Raw genomic sequence first — 16,453 nt, 5'->3', positions numbered from 1 at the left:
CTGAGCTGACAGCTCAGAGCCTGGAGCCTGCTTCGGATTCTGTGTCTCCCTCTCTCTCTCTCTCTCTCTACCCCTCCCCTGTTTGCCCTGTCTCTCTCAAAAATATTAAAAAAAAAAAATTTTTTTTAATTCAAAAATGTCAAAGCCACAAAAGGGAAGAATGAGGAATGAGTTAGGTTAAATCTGACCTACTAAATGAACTTATTATCCTAAATTGGATACTGGACCAGAAGAAGAAATAAACATTTCCTTTAAAAAAATCAGTACCAGGGGCGCCTGGGTGGCGCAGTCAGTTAAGCGTCCGACTTCAGCCAGGTCACGATCTCGGGGTCTGTGAGTTCGAGCCCCGCGTCAGGCTCTGGGCTGATGGCTCGGAGCCTGGAGCCTGTTTCCGATTCTGTGTCTCCCTCTCTCTCTGCCCCTCCCCCGTTCATGCTCTGTCTCTCTCTGTCCCAAAAATAAATTAAAAAAAATCAGTACCATAAGTATTCCAAACTTATGTGGAAATTCAGGCACAATTACTCCCTCCAAGAAAGAGGGGGACTCTCTCCATAACTTGTTCTTGAAAGTGTTGAATGATTTTTCAGACGTTTATTAATCATTTGTATTTTCTCTCTTGTGAATTACCTGTTTTTATCCATTTATCCTCCCTGTAGGTATTTCTCAGTCTGAAGTCTCATTGATTTTTTTTTCTTCTGTTTTAATTTTTAAATTATAAAACAGCTTGTTTAAAAAATAAAGTGTATAGGGGCACCTGGGTGGCTCAGTCAGTTGAGCATCCGACTTCGGTCAGGTCATGATCTCTTGGTTCGTGAGTTCGAGCCCCACATCAGGCTCTGTGCTGACAGCTCAGAGCCTGGAGCCTGCTTCAGATTCTGTGTCCCCCTCTCTCTTCGCCCCACCCCTGCTTGTGCTCTCTCTCTCTCTCTCTCTGTCTTTCAAAAATGAATAAACATAAAAAAAATTTTTTTAATAAAATAAAAAATAAACTGTATAAATGGGCATAAAGGAAAAAAGGCCCTTTCATCTCCGCTTCCCACTCTCCAGATGTTCTCCCTCTTATTTTAGTTTTTAAAGCTTGTCTCCCACCCTTACTCTCCTTCCTTGCACTCTTTAAAAATTTCTAAATATTTTTTGTGAATTACTCATGGAACAAAAGCATACATCTTTAATAGACTAGGAAAACAGTTTACAGTGGAAAAACTGTATGTTAACCTCAATAGATTTTGTGATAAGTGTAATTTTAGGTTCAACACACACATTTATGTCTATTTAAGAACTTTAAAATTCTGAAGATCTCATAGCAAAGCATAGATATAATTAATACATAATCAGAAATAAGACCATAAACTACATGCAGTGAGCTAATAGCTTAAATTCTGGGCTGTTGGAAACCGTTCCATAGTCTTTGGTGTTATCCTTTGATTTGGAAAAGAAAGCACACAGGAATGTGTTCACCTGTGTGGAACACAGCTTTCACAAGTGTGAGCTGAAATTGATATGTCACATAATAAACTCTGCATGGTACAGATTGGGGGTGGGGGGAGGGGTGAGTCATCTCTCACAGGATTAACTAACTAAACCTTTTGCATTTATTGTCATAGAATAATAGAATTTTAGAAGTAAACACCCCTTAGAACATCTCTTCTAACTTCCTTATTTTATGGGTGAAAAACTAATGCCTGGAATGTGGTAGACGTGAAATGAGGCCCATACGGCATAAGCAGCCTGTTCCCAGCCATCCAGGAGTTAGTGACACTTGATCTGTGTGACTTCAGCGAAGGAGCCAGCATGTTAACAGCGAAGCTTTCACTCGTTCATTTAACAAATGAGCGAAACATTTATTGAATGTTGAAGATAGGGCATGTACCGAAGAAGGGGAGTCATTCAGGTCCTAAATGACTTGTAAATTAACGACTGTACATGATGTAGTAACCTTTTGTTCTTTTTTCATTGCCAGTGAGGAAGGCCAATTGCTTTAGCTGCCCCGGAGCCTGGGAATGTGACATGTGGAATGAGAAATAGGCCTCTCTGTGGACTTTGGTGACGAACTGAACTTTTTTGTGTGTGTTTTTTTCCAGCTAGAAGAAGAGAGATCTGTGCTCAATAATCAGTTGTTAGAAATGAAAAAGAGGTAGGCTTTCTTTTTGTGTTTATTGTTGTGTGTGTGTGTTTAATGAGGAAAATGTCAGAACATGACGTGTATGGTGACTGTAGAAAACACGTCACCTCCTTATTGTTCAGAAGATTGGATTGTGATGGTTTGGTGCTCATAACCAGTGAATGATGAAAATTTATTTGCAAAAGTTACAGTCTTAATTACAAAGACAAAGGACAGGTTAATTTTTAAGCCATGGTCAGTTGAATTTATTCAGAAATGTTCTAAAATCAGATTGTCTCATTATACTGCTGTTACCTCTTCTTTTCAGTAACTGAAAATGCTGTAATCTTCTGTAGAGTAATTGATCTGCATATAAATACTGATTGCATTATATAAAAATTTGAACTTTTCAATAATAATGTGTTAGCATCAATTTGAATGTTTCTGTTTTCTAAGAAAGAGCTTTCTTCTCTGTTACTCTTTGATGATAATCAAATGATATTTAAATGGAAACCTTCCAGCACTTTGGAGTAAGGATAAATGGGGCCACAGAAATAACTGTTTAGAAGCCTGATGCTTACGTATCTTGACAGTCTCTGTCTGCTCTTGTAAAATGTGCAGTTTGTGTCTAGAGAAATTCTGTGCTTTACGCTGCGTGCCGGGCAGATGGGTGGGTACTGTTGCCGAGAACCATAGCCCTGATGGTGGTTCGCTGAGTAGATGTGCGTCACGACAGTGACGTACTTTTCTCTTCTTGAAAACAGAACTAAACATAATTCTTTAAGAAGAGCTTAACCAAGAATTCATCCACGCTCTTGCAAAGTATTTTATTATTCTTTCTGGTCGGGAAGAGGAAGTTTCTCTCCTGGCCACTGACACACATGTTTTACTCTGGCAGTCTGCTCCTGCCAGCATGGCGGTGGCTTAGGAATTGAGGGCTTTCTTTAGCCCACAGAGATATTGGGATCCACAGGAAACATTCCAAAGGACATTAGGCTTCAAGTCCAGGAGTGCCTTTCCTCCTTTCTTGTTTAATTAAGAAATCCTTAGATTCATTCTTACTTAAAGTTTCCTACCAGAATGCACACAGAATGCATCACTGCCCCCACCCCGTCCTTGTGTAGGCAGCCAGCTCTGCGAGGGTGGGCCTCAGGATATTTCCATTTTACATAAATAAGGCTCCATTTCTTTAAAGAGAACCTCCTTATGCAGTTATCAAGGATATGTGAAAAAAAATTGATAGGGCTCGTTCCTGTCACATTCTGCCAGGAGAGCATGGGAAAAATGGGCTGGTGTAAGTAAGTGAGTACTGACATTATCCCTTTGTGTTCACAATTCACAAACTTAATCTCAGGACAACCCCGCAAAATATATGGTGGGGCCTGCATTTATAAAGGATGAAAGTAGAACCCAAAATGTTGGGCAACTTAGCCGAGAACCCAGATGCAAGCGTAAGACAGAGGGTGTCAGATGTTTATGCTGGCTCTTTTCTCACTGTACATTTATTTATTGTTCATTTTAAATCTTTTTTTTTTTCCTTTAAAGAATAAAGCTGCTATGCTTCATTAGTCTTTTCCATGTGACTTTAAATTACATGCCTTTCAAAATGTGAGCAGGCCTGTGACTTTTTTCTTGGCTTAAAAAGGCAGAACAAGTTTGGGGGCTTGTTAAGGCCACTTCTTAATTCACCATCTTTGCTCCCATTTTAATTCCTGGATAAGTTTAGGAGACTGTCTCCTGAAAATCACTCTTTATATCAATAAATGCTGATAAACATGGTAATTGTTTCTGAAAGTGAAAATTTTGAAAACCTAACTTACCCTGTTTGGCGCTGTTTTTTGGTCAAATTAATCGTCGTGGAAAGTTGTGTCTATTTCTGAAATCCGAGTGCAGATCTATTTTAGCTAATAATTTGGGCCCTTAAGTGTCCTCTACTTCTCATTAAGTAGTAGGGTTCTTGTTATGTTGCATTTTTAAAGCTTGCCCAGTAACACTGTAAGGTACTTGCTTCGTTGCTAGAATTTATTTCTAAGGTAAGTAGTAAGGAAAGAATCCGGGTAATATGTTCCCTGGAAGGGAAAGGCCCTTAGAGCCGTTCTTTCACACCGTGTTTATCTTCCCTTCTTGATACCTTAAGTGTCCTCTAAAAGCCAGTGTGATAATGGATAATGTGTAGATCTGTGTGTGTAATAGTTAAGTAAATTTAGCATGGAGTACTGAAAAGAATTTGATAACGCTCTTAATTTAAGTCTGGAAAGTACTTAAATCATAAAGATGTTTGCAATGTAGTTGTTGACGCAAGAACTGAGATCTATAGTCAAGGGCTTAATTCAGATGTGATCATGGAACATACATAGTCAAGATAGTATCTAAGTGTGGCATTGAAATGGTCATTGTATTGAAGTGCAGAACTTCTGACCCTGAGGCACAGACTGCTTCTCGTTAAGTAGTAGGGTCTTCCTGTATTTGCTATGGTTTTTTGGTACCTAAACATTAAATTGCAAGCAATCTGTAGTTCAGGTTTTTCTCTTAACTTAGAAATACAATCGTTATTTTGGAAGCTGGTTTCCAAGTTGGGTGGACCTCTCTCAAACCAGGCTCCAAGATACCTGACCCAGCAGAGCCAACCTCGAATTGCTCTAACTGACCGAAGTGGACAAGTGTGCTCCCCTGTCCACTAAAGCCTACAGCAGATTTGGGAACACGTTTGGCCTCCCTCCCTTCTCTAGGCTATTTGATGTCAAAGCAGGGACTCTGGAGCTCAAATGTTAGATGTGGACTTCTTGGCGTCAGAATTAATTCTCTTAGTGTAAATGCGGGATAAATGTCAGGAATGGAAACTGGTTGGCGACCCCGTCTGAGAGACCGGGTCTAAAGCGGTCCCGTGCTACTCCAGCTCGTTAAGCTCAGTGTGGGTTGCTGACTGTCTGACTGTCTCGAGCTTGCGCTACTTATCAATGCTCATTTCACCCTCTCTTTTCCCTTCCCTACTCCTGCTTCCTTTGCTCTATCTGTGTGTCTTTAATGGTAAGACTAAAGAAAGTCTATCCACGTTATAATAAATAAATTTCATATATTTTTAGTAAAACAACTTGTTGTATATATTTTTTGGCTGCCTTTGTCCCTCTGTGTCTTGCTTTTGTTTTGTAAAATATTCCTAGCAGCATACACACACACACACACACACACACACACACACACACACACACGCGCCGGTTTTAGATCTATATACAGCAAAGAGCTTCAGTGAAAATTTAGTTCTCCTTACATTACCTGCATTTCTTTTCATGTTTCTAATGTTTGGTTCTTGCTATCTTGCATTTTTTAAGCTTGCCCAGTTACACTTTAAGGTATTTGCTTCATTACTAGAATTTATTTCTTAAATAAGTAGTAAGGAAAGAATCTGGGTAATATGTTCCCTGGAAGGGAAAGGTATCTGGCCCTTAGAGCCGATCTTTCACACCGTGTTTGTATCTTCCCGTCTCGATACCTTCAGCAGCACCAAGTCCTTCTAGCCAGCATGGCTTCAGAGTGTAGCACAGGCGCTCCTGTCGGTGTGGTTTGTGACTCACATGTCAGTAACATTGGCATATATGGTTTAATTTCGTCCCTCTTGGTTTGCACAGTGGGATTAGGGCTTGGAAATAGCCCAAGAAGCCAGCAGTGAAGACCGGCCATGAAGACAAGCTGCCAAAGGCTATTTGTCCTGTCATTTGATGTATAAATCACAAGGCAGATCCCTTTCCTAACCATGTGTCTCTTGACAGCTTGTCCAAGACACGTTCAGCCTGCCATCTTCTTCGAAGGCGGCCTCAATTAGGGGTCGTGTGTACGTGAGAAGCAAAGATTCCCGTACCTCTTACCTTCTATCATCTGCTGGTGTCTTTATCCCTCCCTGCCACAAAGACTCTGTGAGATTCTGGTTGCCTAGAGTTCTGATTATAGAAGAACTTAAATCTGTTCACCAACCCCCATATCCTGGTGTTTTTCAGTAAAAACAGTAAAACTACATTTTTCAAATTGGAGTTGGATTTCTCACCAAGTGAAGCTCTTGAAATAGTTTCCACAATGGAAGAAACTACCAAATAAGTTTAATTGAAACTTAAGGAGCCCAGGATTTTGTGGATAACTGTGGATAACATCAGATATTTACTTTCCAGGTGGAAGAATACCTATATATTCCTCCCACTGAAATCTTTGCTTTGTTTTAACCTAAGCAAGACCCTATTTCCTAGCGAGGTATTCCTCACTTAGTAATTTAACAGCACCAATACCCACCCCCTCTCCAGTGTTCATATCATGCTTGGGTGATGAATTCAAGAAATTTCTGTAAGTCTCAGATTCTTTTCTTACTACTTATTCTGGACTATAAGTGTAAGCCACACAATGAGATAAATGCAACACTTATATTTTCATCTTTGTGTAGAATTTCAATTTACCATAAATCATGAGAATTTCATGAGAATTCGTGTGCCGGATATCTTGGGTCTCACTAACCAGACATACATTCTGCCATTTCTAACCTGGGCCTCAGTTTCCGACTCTTCCAGTCAGTTCTCAAACAGACTGAACCATGTGACATGCTCGTGTTTACCCAGTCCCTCCTTCTAGAACCGGGAGGGATTTGACTTCTTGTTCTTGAAGTTTTGGACTCACAGGTGATCATCTACATTAATGCAGTGTTGTTGTAGGTTGGAGGGTCTGAGGACTAGCTGGGAATTTCTTCCAGTCATGTTTTTCCTAAAAATTTTTGTGAAACAAGGACTTTTTTTTTCCCTCTTGTTTCACACTGCATGTAATTTTTTAAAACTTTTTTTATTTAAAAATTTTAGATTTACAGAAGAGTTGCGGAGGTAGTACGGAGAGTTCCCACATACCCATCACCCCACATCCCCTGACACACACACATTGCACACACCCTGGCACATTGGTCCAGACCGAGAAAGTAATGTTAGGTCAGTATGCTTAGCTAGACTCCAGACTCTATTCAGATTTCCCCAGTTTTTCCACGAGTGTCTTGTTCCTCTTCTGGGATTCAGTCTAGGAAACCACACTGCATTCAGTGGTCATGCCTCCTCAGCTTCCTGCAGTCTGTGACAGTTCCTCAGTCTTTGCTGGTCTTTCGTGGCACTTTCTGAATGCATATAATTTTTGCAGCAAAAATTTAGATACACACACGTAAACACAGAGTAGCCTGCCCTTCTGGGTTATATCTATTGTGTCTTGCCCTCCTTCCCTGTCTTTCCTTCATCTTCCCCTTCTTTTCCCCACCCCTTGACTCCAGAATAAATGTTTCTCTCCTTAAGACCTGGTCCCCCTCCCTCTGCTGACAGACAAATTCGCAGTCAGGCTGAGAACTTGAAGCAAGTGCTCCGCCCGTGTCCCTCCAGGCTCCCCCTGTGCTTTCATTCTACACCCGGAAATCCATTTTAACATTTCTGTTCCAGCCCTTATGTAATTACCTGTAATTTCTATGAGCAACTTAATGTCCTTTTCCGATTCTGTGGATGAAAAGTAATAATCCTTCAGTATGAACAGCAGTAATAATCTTTGCTACTGTTTTGGCCCATGAGATCTCAAAAATACATTCTTGGAAGTTGCTAAAAGTAACAAATTAGTGAGAACCAATTGATACCTCCAGCATAAAACTGCTCTGCATGACATCCGTGTATAATCGCTTTGCATGTGTGTATTTTAATTGTTGTTATTGCTTGGTAATAATTTATTCAAAAAGTAACAGAATTCAGCTGGGGTGGGGGTTAGATTTTTAAAAGAATTCTTTGGGGGTACAACAGTCTTGTTCTGTTTGTTTTTTTTTTTTTAAATTCTACCTCTTCCAAAGTTATTAACATGTTTCTTTAAATTCAAATGAATACAATGATATGCAGATTCTGGCATGTCTATGCATAGGTAAACTTGTTCTCCCTCACAGTGAGTAAAATTTCAAGTAAAATTTTGCAAGCATAATAGCCTTAACCCCCTTTTAAACTTCCCCATGATACTTTTTTCTTTACGTTAACTCAAGTTAATTGCGTGTTTGTCATAGGGCAGTTGGACGCTGACCATTCTCTCGGTTGATTTGTGGAATTTTTAACTCTTTGGTCTTTTAGAGAATCCAAGTTAATAAAAGAAACCGATGAAGAAAAAGCTTCCTTGCAGAAATCCATCAGCATTACTAGTGCCTTACTCACCGAAAAGGATGCAGAGCTGGAAAAACTGAGAAATGAGGTAGAGTACCGTCGGCGGCCTCTTTCTGTTCCCGCCGCCTCTTTCTGTTCCCGTGTGTGCGTGCGAGCCTCAGCTCACCTGCTGTGTTTCAGGTCACGGTGCTCAGGGGAGAGAGCGCCTCCGCCAAGTCCTTGCACTCAGTCGTCCAGTCTCTGGAGTCCGACAAGGCGAAGCTTGAACTCCAGGTAAAGAACCTGGAGCTTCAACTCAAAGAAAACAGGAGGCAGCTCGGCAGCTCCTCAGGTAAAGTGCCGGCCGCCTCCTGCAGCTGAGCCATTCCTAGTGAGGTGCCCTGGGATGGCAGCTGTTGCGCCGCCCCCTGCCTCGGCCCGTCTGCCTTTGGCTCTCCTCCCATTGACGCAGATAAGGGTCATGACACAGGTCCTCCGCTCAGGGACGTGCCCGCCATCCCCACCTCTGAAATGTTGGCAGCAGTAGAGGACGTGAGTGACGGCTGCCCTCGCGGTCGCAGCCGTGGGCTCTGAAATGCGCTGCGGTAAAGGGGAACAGAGGTGGCCCCTTCGTGAGCACGTGCTACTTGCTTGCTACTTTAACTTCCGGGTGGGTGTGATGGGCGCCCTGACCAGCCGTGGGCCGGCCCGGCGGGGAACGCCGAGGGGGTAGGGCCAGCATCTGGCTAGATCCCTTAGGGCTCCAGATGTGGGACAGGAACCCACGAACTGTTCTCAGAGAGGCACATTTGGGAATTTCACAGGAAAATACGTGTCTATCACTGGCCCGTTTGTTATAGTAACTCAGGAAAACAAGATTGCAATTTTTGTAAAATCCACCCCCCCCTTTCTTTGATATAAGGTAATACTGATACTCAGGCAGAAGAGGAAGAAAGAGCCCAGGAGAGTCAGGTAATATTCCTTTCCTTTGCGTGGCTTGCTCGCTATTTTTTTTTAGTTTTTATTTTTTAAAGTTCATTTTGAGAGAAAGCACAAGTTGGGGAGGAGCAGAGAGAGAGAGAGAGAGAGAGAATCCCAAGCAGGCTTTACACTGTCCGTCCAGAGCCCAACACGGGGGAGGGGCTCAAACTCACGAACTATGAGACCATGACCCGAGCCGAAATCACTCAACCGACTGAGCCATCCAGGTGCCCCTTACTCACTGTTGTGTTTGGTTTTGTTTTTTAATTTTTTTTAAGTTTGTTTATTTTTGAGAGACAGACAGCACGAGTGGTGGAGGGACCGAGAGAGAGAGGAAGACAGAGGAGCCACAGCAGACTCCACACTGTCAGCATGGATTCTGACGCGGGGCTTGAACTCATGCAACCATGAGGTCATGACCTGAGCCAAAGTCAGATGCTTAACTGACTGAGCCACCCAGGGGTCCCTGCGCACTGTTGTTAAAAACCACTTAGCCTTTTGCATACATAATACATTCATATGGTGTAAACAATAAATAATAGTAAAAGTATATATGGTAGAAAGTCTCACTCCAAACACCATCTCTCTTCTCAGTTCCCAGACCTCCAAACAGGTAATCACTCTTATTAGGATCTTCAACAAATCTTTTCAGAGATTTAAGAACATGTCCTATCCTTTTTTTTTTTTTTTTTTTTTTTTTTACCACAAATGGTGGCATATTACATAATCTGGTCTTTTTTTATTGCTGTATAGTATGCATTATGTGGATGTACTATAATCAGTTCCTTGTCAGCTGACAGGACATTTGGGATTTTTTTTTTTAATCTTTTTAGGTGTATTATGAACAATGCTATAATGAATTATCTTGAATATCTGTCATTTTGCAGCTATACTAGTATTTTTCTAGGATAGATTCGTAAAAGTAGAATTACTCGGTCAAAAGATTCCTTGCTCCTCTTGACCTTAAAAAGACAGAGTTCTTTTTTGTTAATTTTTTTAATGTTTGTGAATTTTTGAGAGAGAGGAACACAGAGCGTGAGCAGGGGGCAGAGAGAGGGAGACAGAATCAGAAGCAAGCTTCCGGCTCTGATCTGTCAGCACAGAGCCCGATGTGGGGCTCAAACTCAAGAATCGCAAGATCATGACCCGAGCCAAAGTCAGGTGCCTAACCAACTGAGCCACCCAGGTGCCCCAAAAAGACAGAGATCTTGAAAGCTGTTTCCCTAAAGCCAAAATTATCAAAACAGACTTAGCCTTAAAAATGGGATTATAAGGAGGCAAACTGTTTTGTATTTGGAAATATAATTGCACATAGCAACTAACTTCCACCTTCAATTTTAGCACTATATGTTGGATATATTTATCCTGTTCAAAATTCAAAAGTACAAAAGCCAGCATGTTCATATTTATTTTACCATTCTTTTTTTTTTTTTTTTTTTTTTTTTTGAGAGAGAGAGCGTGAGTAGGGGAGGGGCAGAGAGAGAGAGACACACACACAGAATCTGAAGCAAGCTCCAGGCTCTGAGCTGTTAGTAAAGAGCCCGACACGGGGCTCGAACTCAAGAACCATGAGGTTATGACCTGAGGCGAAGTCGGACACTTAACCGACTGAACCACCCAGGTGCCCCCATGATCTTTAAATAAAAGCAAAGTTCAGTGAGTTTGTGATTTGCTTTAGTCATCTGCTGTCTATCTCCTTTGAAAGATATGAAAGGATTCAACAGATGCACTGACTCCCCCTGGATAGTGTTGTCTGCTTAGTCTGTGTGTCCAAGAAGCATAGACTCCATTAACAGTGTTTTCTTTTCCCCTCTCCTTTCTGCTTCCATTTGTTTCATCTGCCGCTGCCAACACTTTTCTTCCAATCAGCAAATGGTTTGTTTTATGTTTCCTAATTTGTGAGCGTGTGTGTGTGTGTGTGTGTGTGTGTGTGTGTGTGTGTGGTTCCCCACTATACCTACATCCATTTTGTGGCTTTTTCTTCTTCCTGAATTGTAGCTCCTAACAGGATAAAGTCTTAGAAAATGTAAGCCTCCCGTCAGTATTGGAAGGGGTATTCTGCAGAGAATCACAAAGCCAGTGATTGCTGGCTTTGTTTTGTAACTTGCCCCGGCAGGGGAGTAAGGCCAAATATTTTTTTTTAATTTTTTTTTAGTGTTTTTTTTATTTTTGAGAGAGACAAAGACAGAGTGTGAGCAGGGGCGGGACAGAGAGAAAGGGAGACAGAATCCGGAACAGGCTTCAGGCTCCAAGCTGTCAGCACAGAGCCCGACGCGGGGCTTGAACTCACCAACCGTGAGATCATGACCTGAGCTGAAGTCAGACGCTTAAACGACTGAGCCACCCAGGTGCCCCAAGGCCAAATATGTCTTTAAAACATGAAATACATCATTTTCAATATTGTAAAGTAGGACTTAGATATTTAGAGACTGGACCTTTTTAGTAGAAGAGGGGAAAAAATTTATTTTTAGAGTGCCCTTGATTTGAAAGGAGATGTTAGGACAAGAGTGTCTCCTCCTGATGGTCACCTTGTTACCCCACTGCTCAGTGAATCTTGGTACAGGTGCTGGCCACACGTGTGCTACCTGGGCTCTGCCCTGTCACTGTGTGCCAGAGTGTCTCCTCAGCTGAAGGGAGCCAGAGCCCTCTCTTGAAAACACCTTCGTTTTGCTCTGAAGATGACGTTTGTTTCCTGTGCCACCATGACCAATGAGTAAATGTTAAACGGTGGTCAGAGGAGAATTTCCATGAACTTTTTCCAATCTACAGAACATCAAAGTTCTGCATCTGTTCTACAGTTCAGTGGGACAACTCATTGGTTCCGCTTTTTGTAGAGTCTTGCTGATGTCCGTGTGTATATATAAAGCGTTTAAACGTGGGTTCAGGAATGGCCGCTATCTCCCCCTCCCGTGAGTCCAGCACACCCTGTAGCCATAGCGTATCCTCCAGCATACACACTTGAGACATTTTACACATCTGTTTCTCTCCCCGCCCCCCCCCGCCCCCCCGGACAAATCAGATTGATTTCCTAAATTCAGTAATAGTGGACCTTCAGAGGAAGAATCAAGACCTCAAGATGAAGGTGGAGATGATGTCAGAGGCAGCCCTGAATGGGCACGGCGATGACCTGAACAATTATGACAGGTATTTCATATTAAGCAATACTAATCAGAACCTTAGCTCCATCTAAATAAAGGTTTTCAAAAGTAGGTTCCAGTGGATTGGAGAAATCATTGCCTTGTGGTTACTTGTCCACAAATGGAGTTCCACGAATCTGGCAAGAGAATGATACACCGCGAGTGGTTTGATGTGAAAATTCTAAATGTGGACTGTAGAACTTAACACTCAAGGCTCCCAGACGTGGCCATAATTCGTTCTTATTTTTTGTTGTGAGTGATACTGTCTCCTGAGTTTCTTCTTACAGAGAGGAGTTTCTGATTTATGCACGTTAACATTTGTAGCGATGACCAGGAGAAACAGTCCAAGAAGAAACCCCGCCTCTTCTGTGACATATGTGACTGCTTTGACCTCCACGACACAGAGGATTGTCCCACGCAGGCGCAGGTGTCAGAGGACCCCCCCCATTCCACACACCACGGCAGTCGGAGCGAGGAACGCCCCTACTGTGAAATCTGCGAGGTGTTTGGGCACTGGGCCACCAACTGCAACGACGACGAGACTTTCTGATGAAGCCCCGGCCCCTCCCCCGCGCCCGCCAGGCGCCTCCCCCCCCCCCCCCCCCCCCCCCCGCACCGGCTCCTCCCGGCCCCGGCTCCACCCGCACCGGCGCGGAGGCAGCTGGACACCAGCATTGTGCGGCGGCCTTCGGCGGAACTCACGTGACTTTTGACCCCCGTCAACAAATCGAAGAGAATATTTTGATCTTCAGTACATCACCCTTTTAGTCCCCCCCCCCACCAGAAGTTAATAAATACTTAGTAGGTGAGATTTCACCTCTAATTTTGTCTTCTTGATTTTTAAAAGTTCTAACAAGACGTTGCACCAGATGCCATGACATTCACCGTCCCTAGGGAAGCCTCATAGAACAATTCCTACCCTTACGATACCTTATTTCAGTAACTTTAAATTATGCTGTTACTTTTCATATTTGCACTAAAATTTTTCCAGGCTGCATTTGTATATTTAGATGTTTTGGTTAAGCTTTGACACTGGAATGAGTTGGAAAAATGTGCCATTTTGCATTTTCATCTACTCATTTAAAGTATTTTATTCTTAAAGAAGCATCTGAGCTCTTTGCACTACCTGATGTCAGTAGTGCCTTTATTTCAGGCTTGATAATACTTAGGTGTGATTATAAAATCATGAAACAGGTAACAGGAGGGGGAAGCCCCCAAACTGCTGTGGGGACATTTTATAATCTATATGCTGCACCTACTTACTCTACTGTGGTGTTTTGTTTATTGGTTTTTGCATAATTTCAGCTTCTATATATTATATGTATATATTTTTGAAAAATCTATATTTTGGGACAAAATACAATGTCTTTCTTTTCAGATTTTTACCTTTAGGAAAAAGAAAACACATCAGGACATAATGGACTAGGCCCAAAGTGATATCACGTGGCTTTGCAAATAGTTTTTTTTTTTTCCGTTTTCATTTTGTTTCTTTATCAGATACCTGGGAGAATTTTCTCTAAATCTTTTTCTTTCTTCAGCAGATATCCCCGGCAGTCAGTTATTCAGATAATAAGCCACTATTAAAACACCTAAATTAACCGATCTACAACCTTTACAGGTTTTTTTTAAAACTGTTTTTAGATGAATGTACGATGAGAAATTCAACATTGATAATTTTGGATTTTCTTATCACAAATAAAATGAAGGACCTCAACCATCAGAAGTTTATCAACCAGTTTGAATCTGTTTATCTCATTTGAATGTCTTCTACAATATGTAAAAAGTAATGTATCTTCCGTGCTACATGTATAATAAGAACTTCTATAATTGTATATATGCCTTTGATGTATTTTTTCCCTCAAGATTATCAAATGTGTGTCTGACAAGTGAAAAATCTGTAATTAAAATTTTTGGTTATAAACATTATAATAGGAAGTGTTTCACAAACAAAATGTAAAGCAGTATTAAAATTTGAGCAAACGAGTGTTCTGTATCTACTTTAATAAATGGTTATTCTTTTTTGCCAGTGGTAGTAAACATATTCTTCCCAGGTTTATTTGTCATGATGTTTTCTTTTTCTTTAAATGAGTGAGCACTATAGATCCAAATAGCAATTTCTACTGCAGTCTTGTTGATAAACAGCTTTTAAGAAATTGATATATCCTCATCTCAAAGCATCCTATGACCCACTTAAATACCTAAGGTTGTTATCCATTGCTATATCACACTGTATTACCTGACAAAAATATAAACGGCACCACGTAGCACCAACTACCTAATAACCTGTGATGTTTTGGAAAGAAACCCTGAAAATTGCTGTGATATTTAGCAAAATGATTACTGAACCAAACATTTGTTTTATGAGCACAGACTCCCCAACAGGTCGATATTTCCAAAGCAGAGTTATTAGTTGAACAAGAACAATACTTTTACCTCCTTAAATGATACCTTGACACTAGTCCTTGACTTCACTACTAACCATAGGGAATTAAAAGACTCAAACTGTTTTAACTTATTGTGGTAATCGTTTCGCAGTATATACTTACACTCAAATCCTGTTGTATACACCTGAAACTAATACGATGTTATATGTCAATGATATCAATAAAAACTACAGAAGAAAACACTAAGGTCTGCAATATTTATAGGGCAACTACAGCAGTATAGCAACGTTTCCAAACATCAGATCCCTATACAAATTAAACACTCATGTTGATCATTACCTAGCATTGTGATCCTTTGGGAGAAGGATAGTTTATCATCCTGCTCTTGCTCGTTTACATGCATGCATGCTTGGGATTTCACTAGCCTTGGGCATCTCACCGCTTCACCGTAAGTTTTGCCCTAATATGAGAGTTTGTGACAAGGCCTGCTGAGAACATTTATTTTCACGGTGCTAAAATAATACACCTTTTCAGTTGGGCAAAAAAGTCTGTACATGTGGTAAGAATTTGTGATATAGATTGAGAATCACTGAAAACCGGGTTGAGAATTAGGGCATGAAACAGTCAGCATTGAGTAGAAACACGTTATTTTAAAATTTAAATGGTTTTGATGAAATCATGGAATTGAGAGTGCCAGTGTGTATGTATGATTGATTGGTTGCTTTTCAGCATCATCCCCAAATTCTGCTCTTTGTTTACTCAGACTCATGGGTGAGTCCTTCCTTCATAACAAAGTGTATGTAAAGGATTGAATAGAGCCATCCACTCGAAGAGCAAATGTTTTCAAGCCTCTTATACATCCCAGACAATTTCCACCCTCGAAGTACTAAAACGAATGAATCATTCTAAAACAATAGTTATTAAGCAATTAAATTCCAGGCACCCTGCTAAGTTTTTAAAATGAAACACGACGTAAATTCCACCCTCTTGATTCTCACAACTCAAAAGGTAACATACGAATTTTACTAATGGAGTGGAACTGGATTCCACATGGGATATTATCTGTGTGAAATACAATGCAGTGAATCTACTGGCGAGAGCTAAACAGACAAGTTTGTCGCAGCCGTTGTCTTTCCTTGGGTAAAATTTAGCCTACAAACTAAAAGAGCAAAGCGGAGGGCTTTCTGACTGCTATAATTTTTTTTTTAATGTTTTTATTTATTTTTGAGACAGAGAGAGACAGAGCATGAGCAGGGGAGGGGCAGAGAGAGAGGGAGACACAGAATCCAAAGCAGACTCCAGGCTCTGAGCTGTCGGCACAAAGCCCGATGTGGGGCTCGAACTCACAGACTGTGAGATCATGACCCGAGCCGAAGTCGGACGTTCAACCGACTGAGCCACCCATGACTGCCATAATTTAAAAGAGTTCCATGATAGCGGGTACGCTTGCTGCTACGAAGAAAGTCGCGATTTTTAAGCGGAAGAAGTAGGACCCAGTCCCCGTCTCTCAACTCAGTTCTCAGCGTCCAACGACTCCTGGACTGAGGCAGGGTCTCGATGGAGCCGGGGGTCTTGGGGAGCTTCGGGACCGATGCAGCAGAGGGAAAGCAGCGGGCGCCTGATTCAGCAAAGACGGTAGGCGCCGGCCCACCTCAGCTTCCGCGTTGGCTGGGGAGGCGGGGGGAGGGGGCGGTCAGCCGTCCTGGTCACGTGAACGCGCCGTCATGTGAC

The 16,453-nt window shown here is 41.7% G+C and overlaps 1 protein-coding gene across 14 annotated transcripts in view; it reads left to right on the top strand.

The window, feature by feature from the left end:
- The window catches only part of CLIP1 (CAP-Gly domain containing linker protein 1), a 127,440-nt gene extending 113,050 nt beyond the window's left edge, over positions 1-14,390 (top strand). For 12 of the 14 annotated variants that reach the window (XM_058691341.1, XM_058691340.1, XM_058691338.1 and 9 more), the window contains 6 exons: positions 2,082-2,134; positions 8,212-8,329; positions 8,422-8,572; positions 9,143-9,192; positions 12,221-12,345; positions 12,663-14,390. In XM_058691341.1, the coding sequence (XP_058547324.1) occupies positions 2,082-2,134; positions 8,212-8,329; positions 8,422-8,572; positions 9,143-9,192; positions 12,221-12,345; positions 12,663-12,888 (723 nt within the window). In that variant the 3' untranslated portion in view covers positions 12,889-14,390. Of the gene's footprint in view, positions 1-2,081; positions 2,135-8,211; positions 8,330-8,421; positions 8,573-9,142; positions 9,193-11,070; positions 12,136-12,220; positions 12,346-12,662 lie in introns of those variants that run through there. The other 2 variants (XM_058691343.1, XR_009250544.1) reach the window with 2 other exon arrangements.
- Positions 14,391-16,453: the final 2,063 nt, after the last annotated feature.

The sequence above is a fragment of the Neofelis nebulosa genome, chromosome 11 (assembly GCF_028018385.1).
Source record: "Neofelis nebulosa isolate mNeoNeb1 chromosome 11, mNeoNeb1.pri, whole genome shotgun sequence".
NCBI lineage: Eukaryota > Metazoa > Chordata > Mammalia > Carnivora > Felidae > Neofelis > Neofelis nebulosa.
This window is presented reverse-complemented; position numbering and strand designations above follow the sequence as displayed.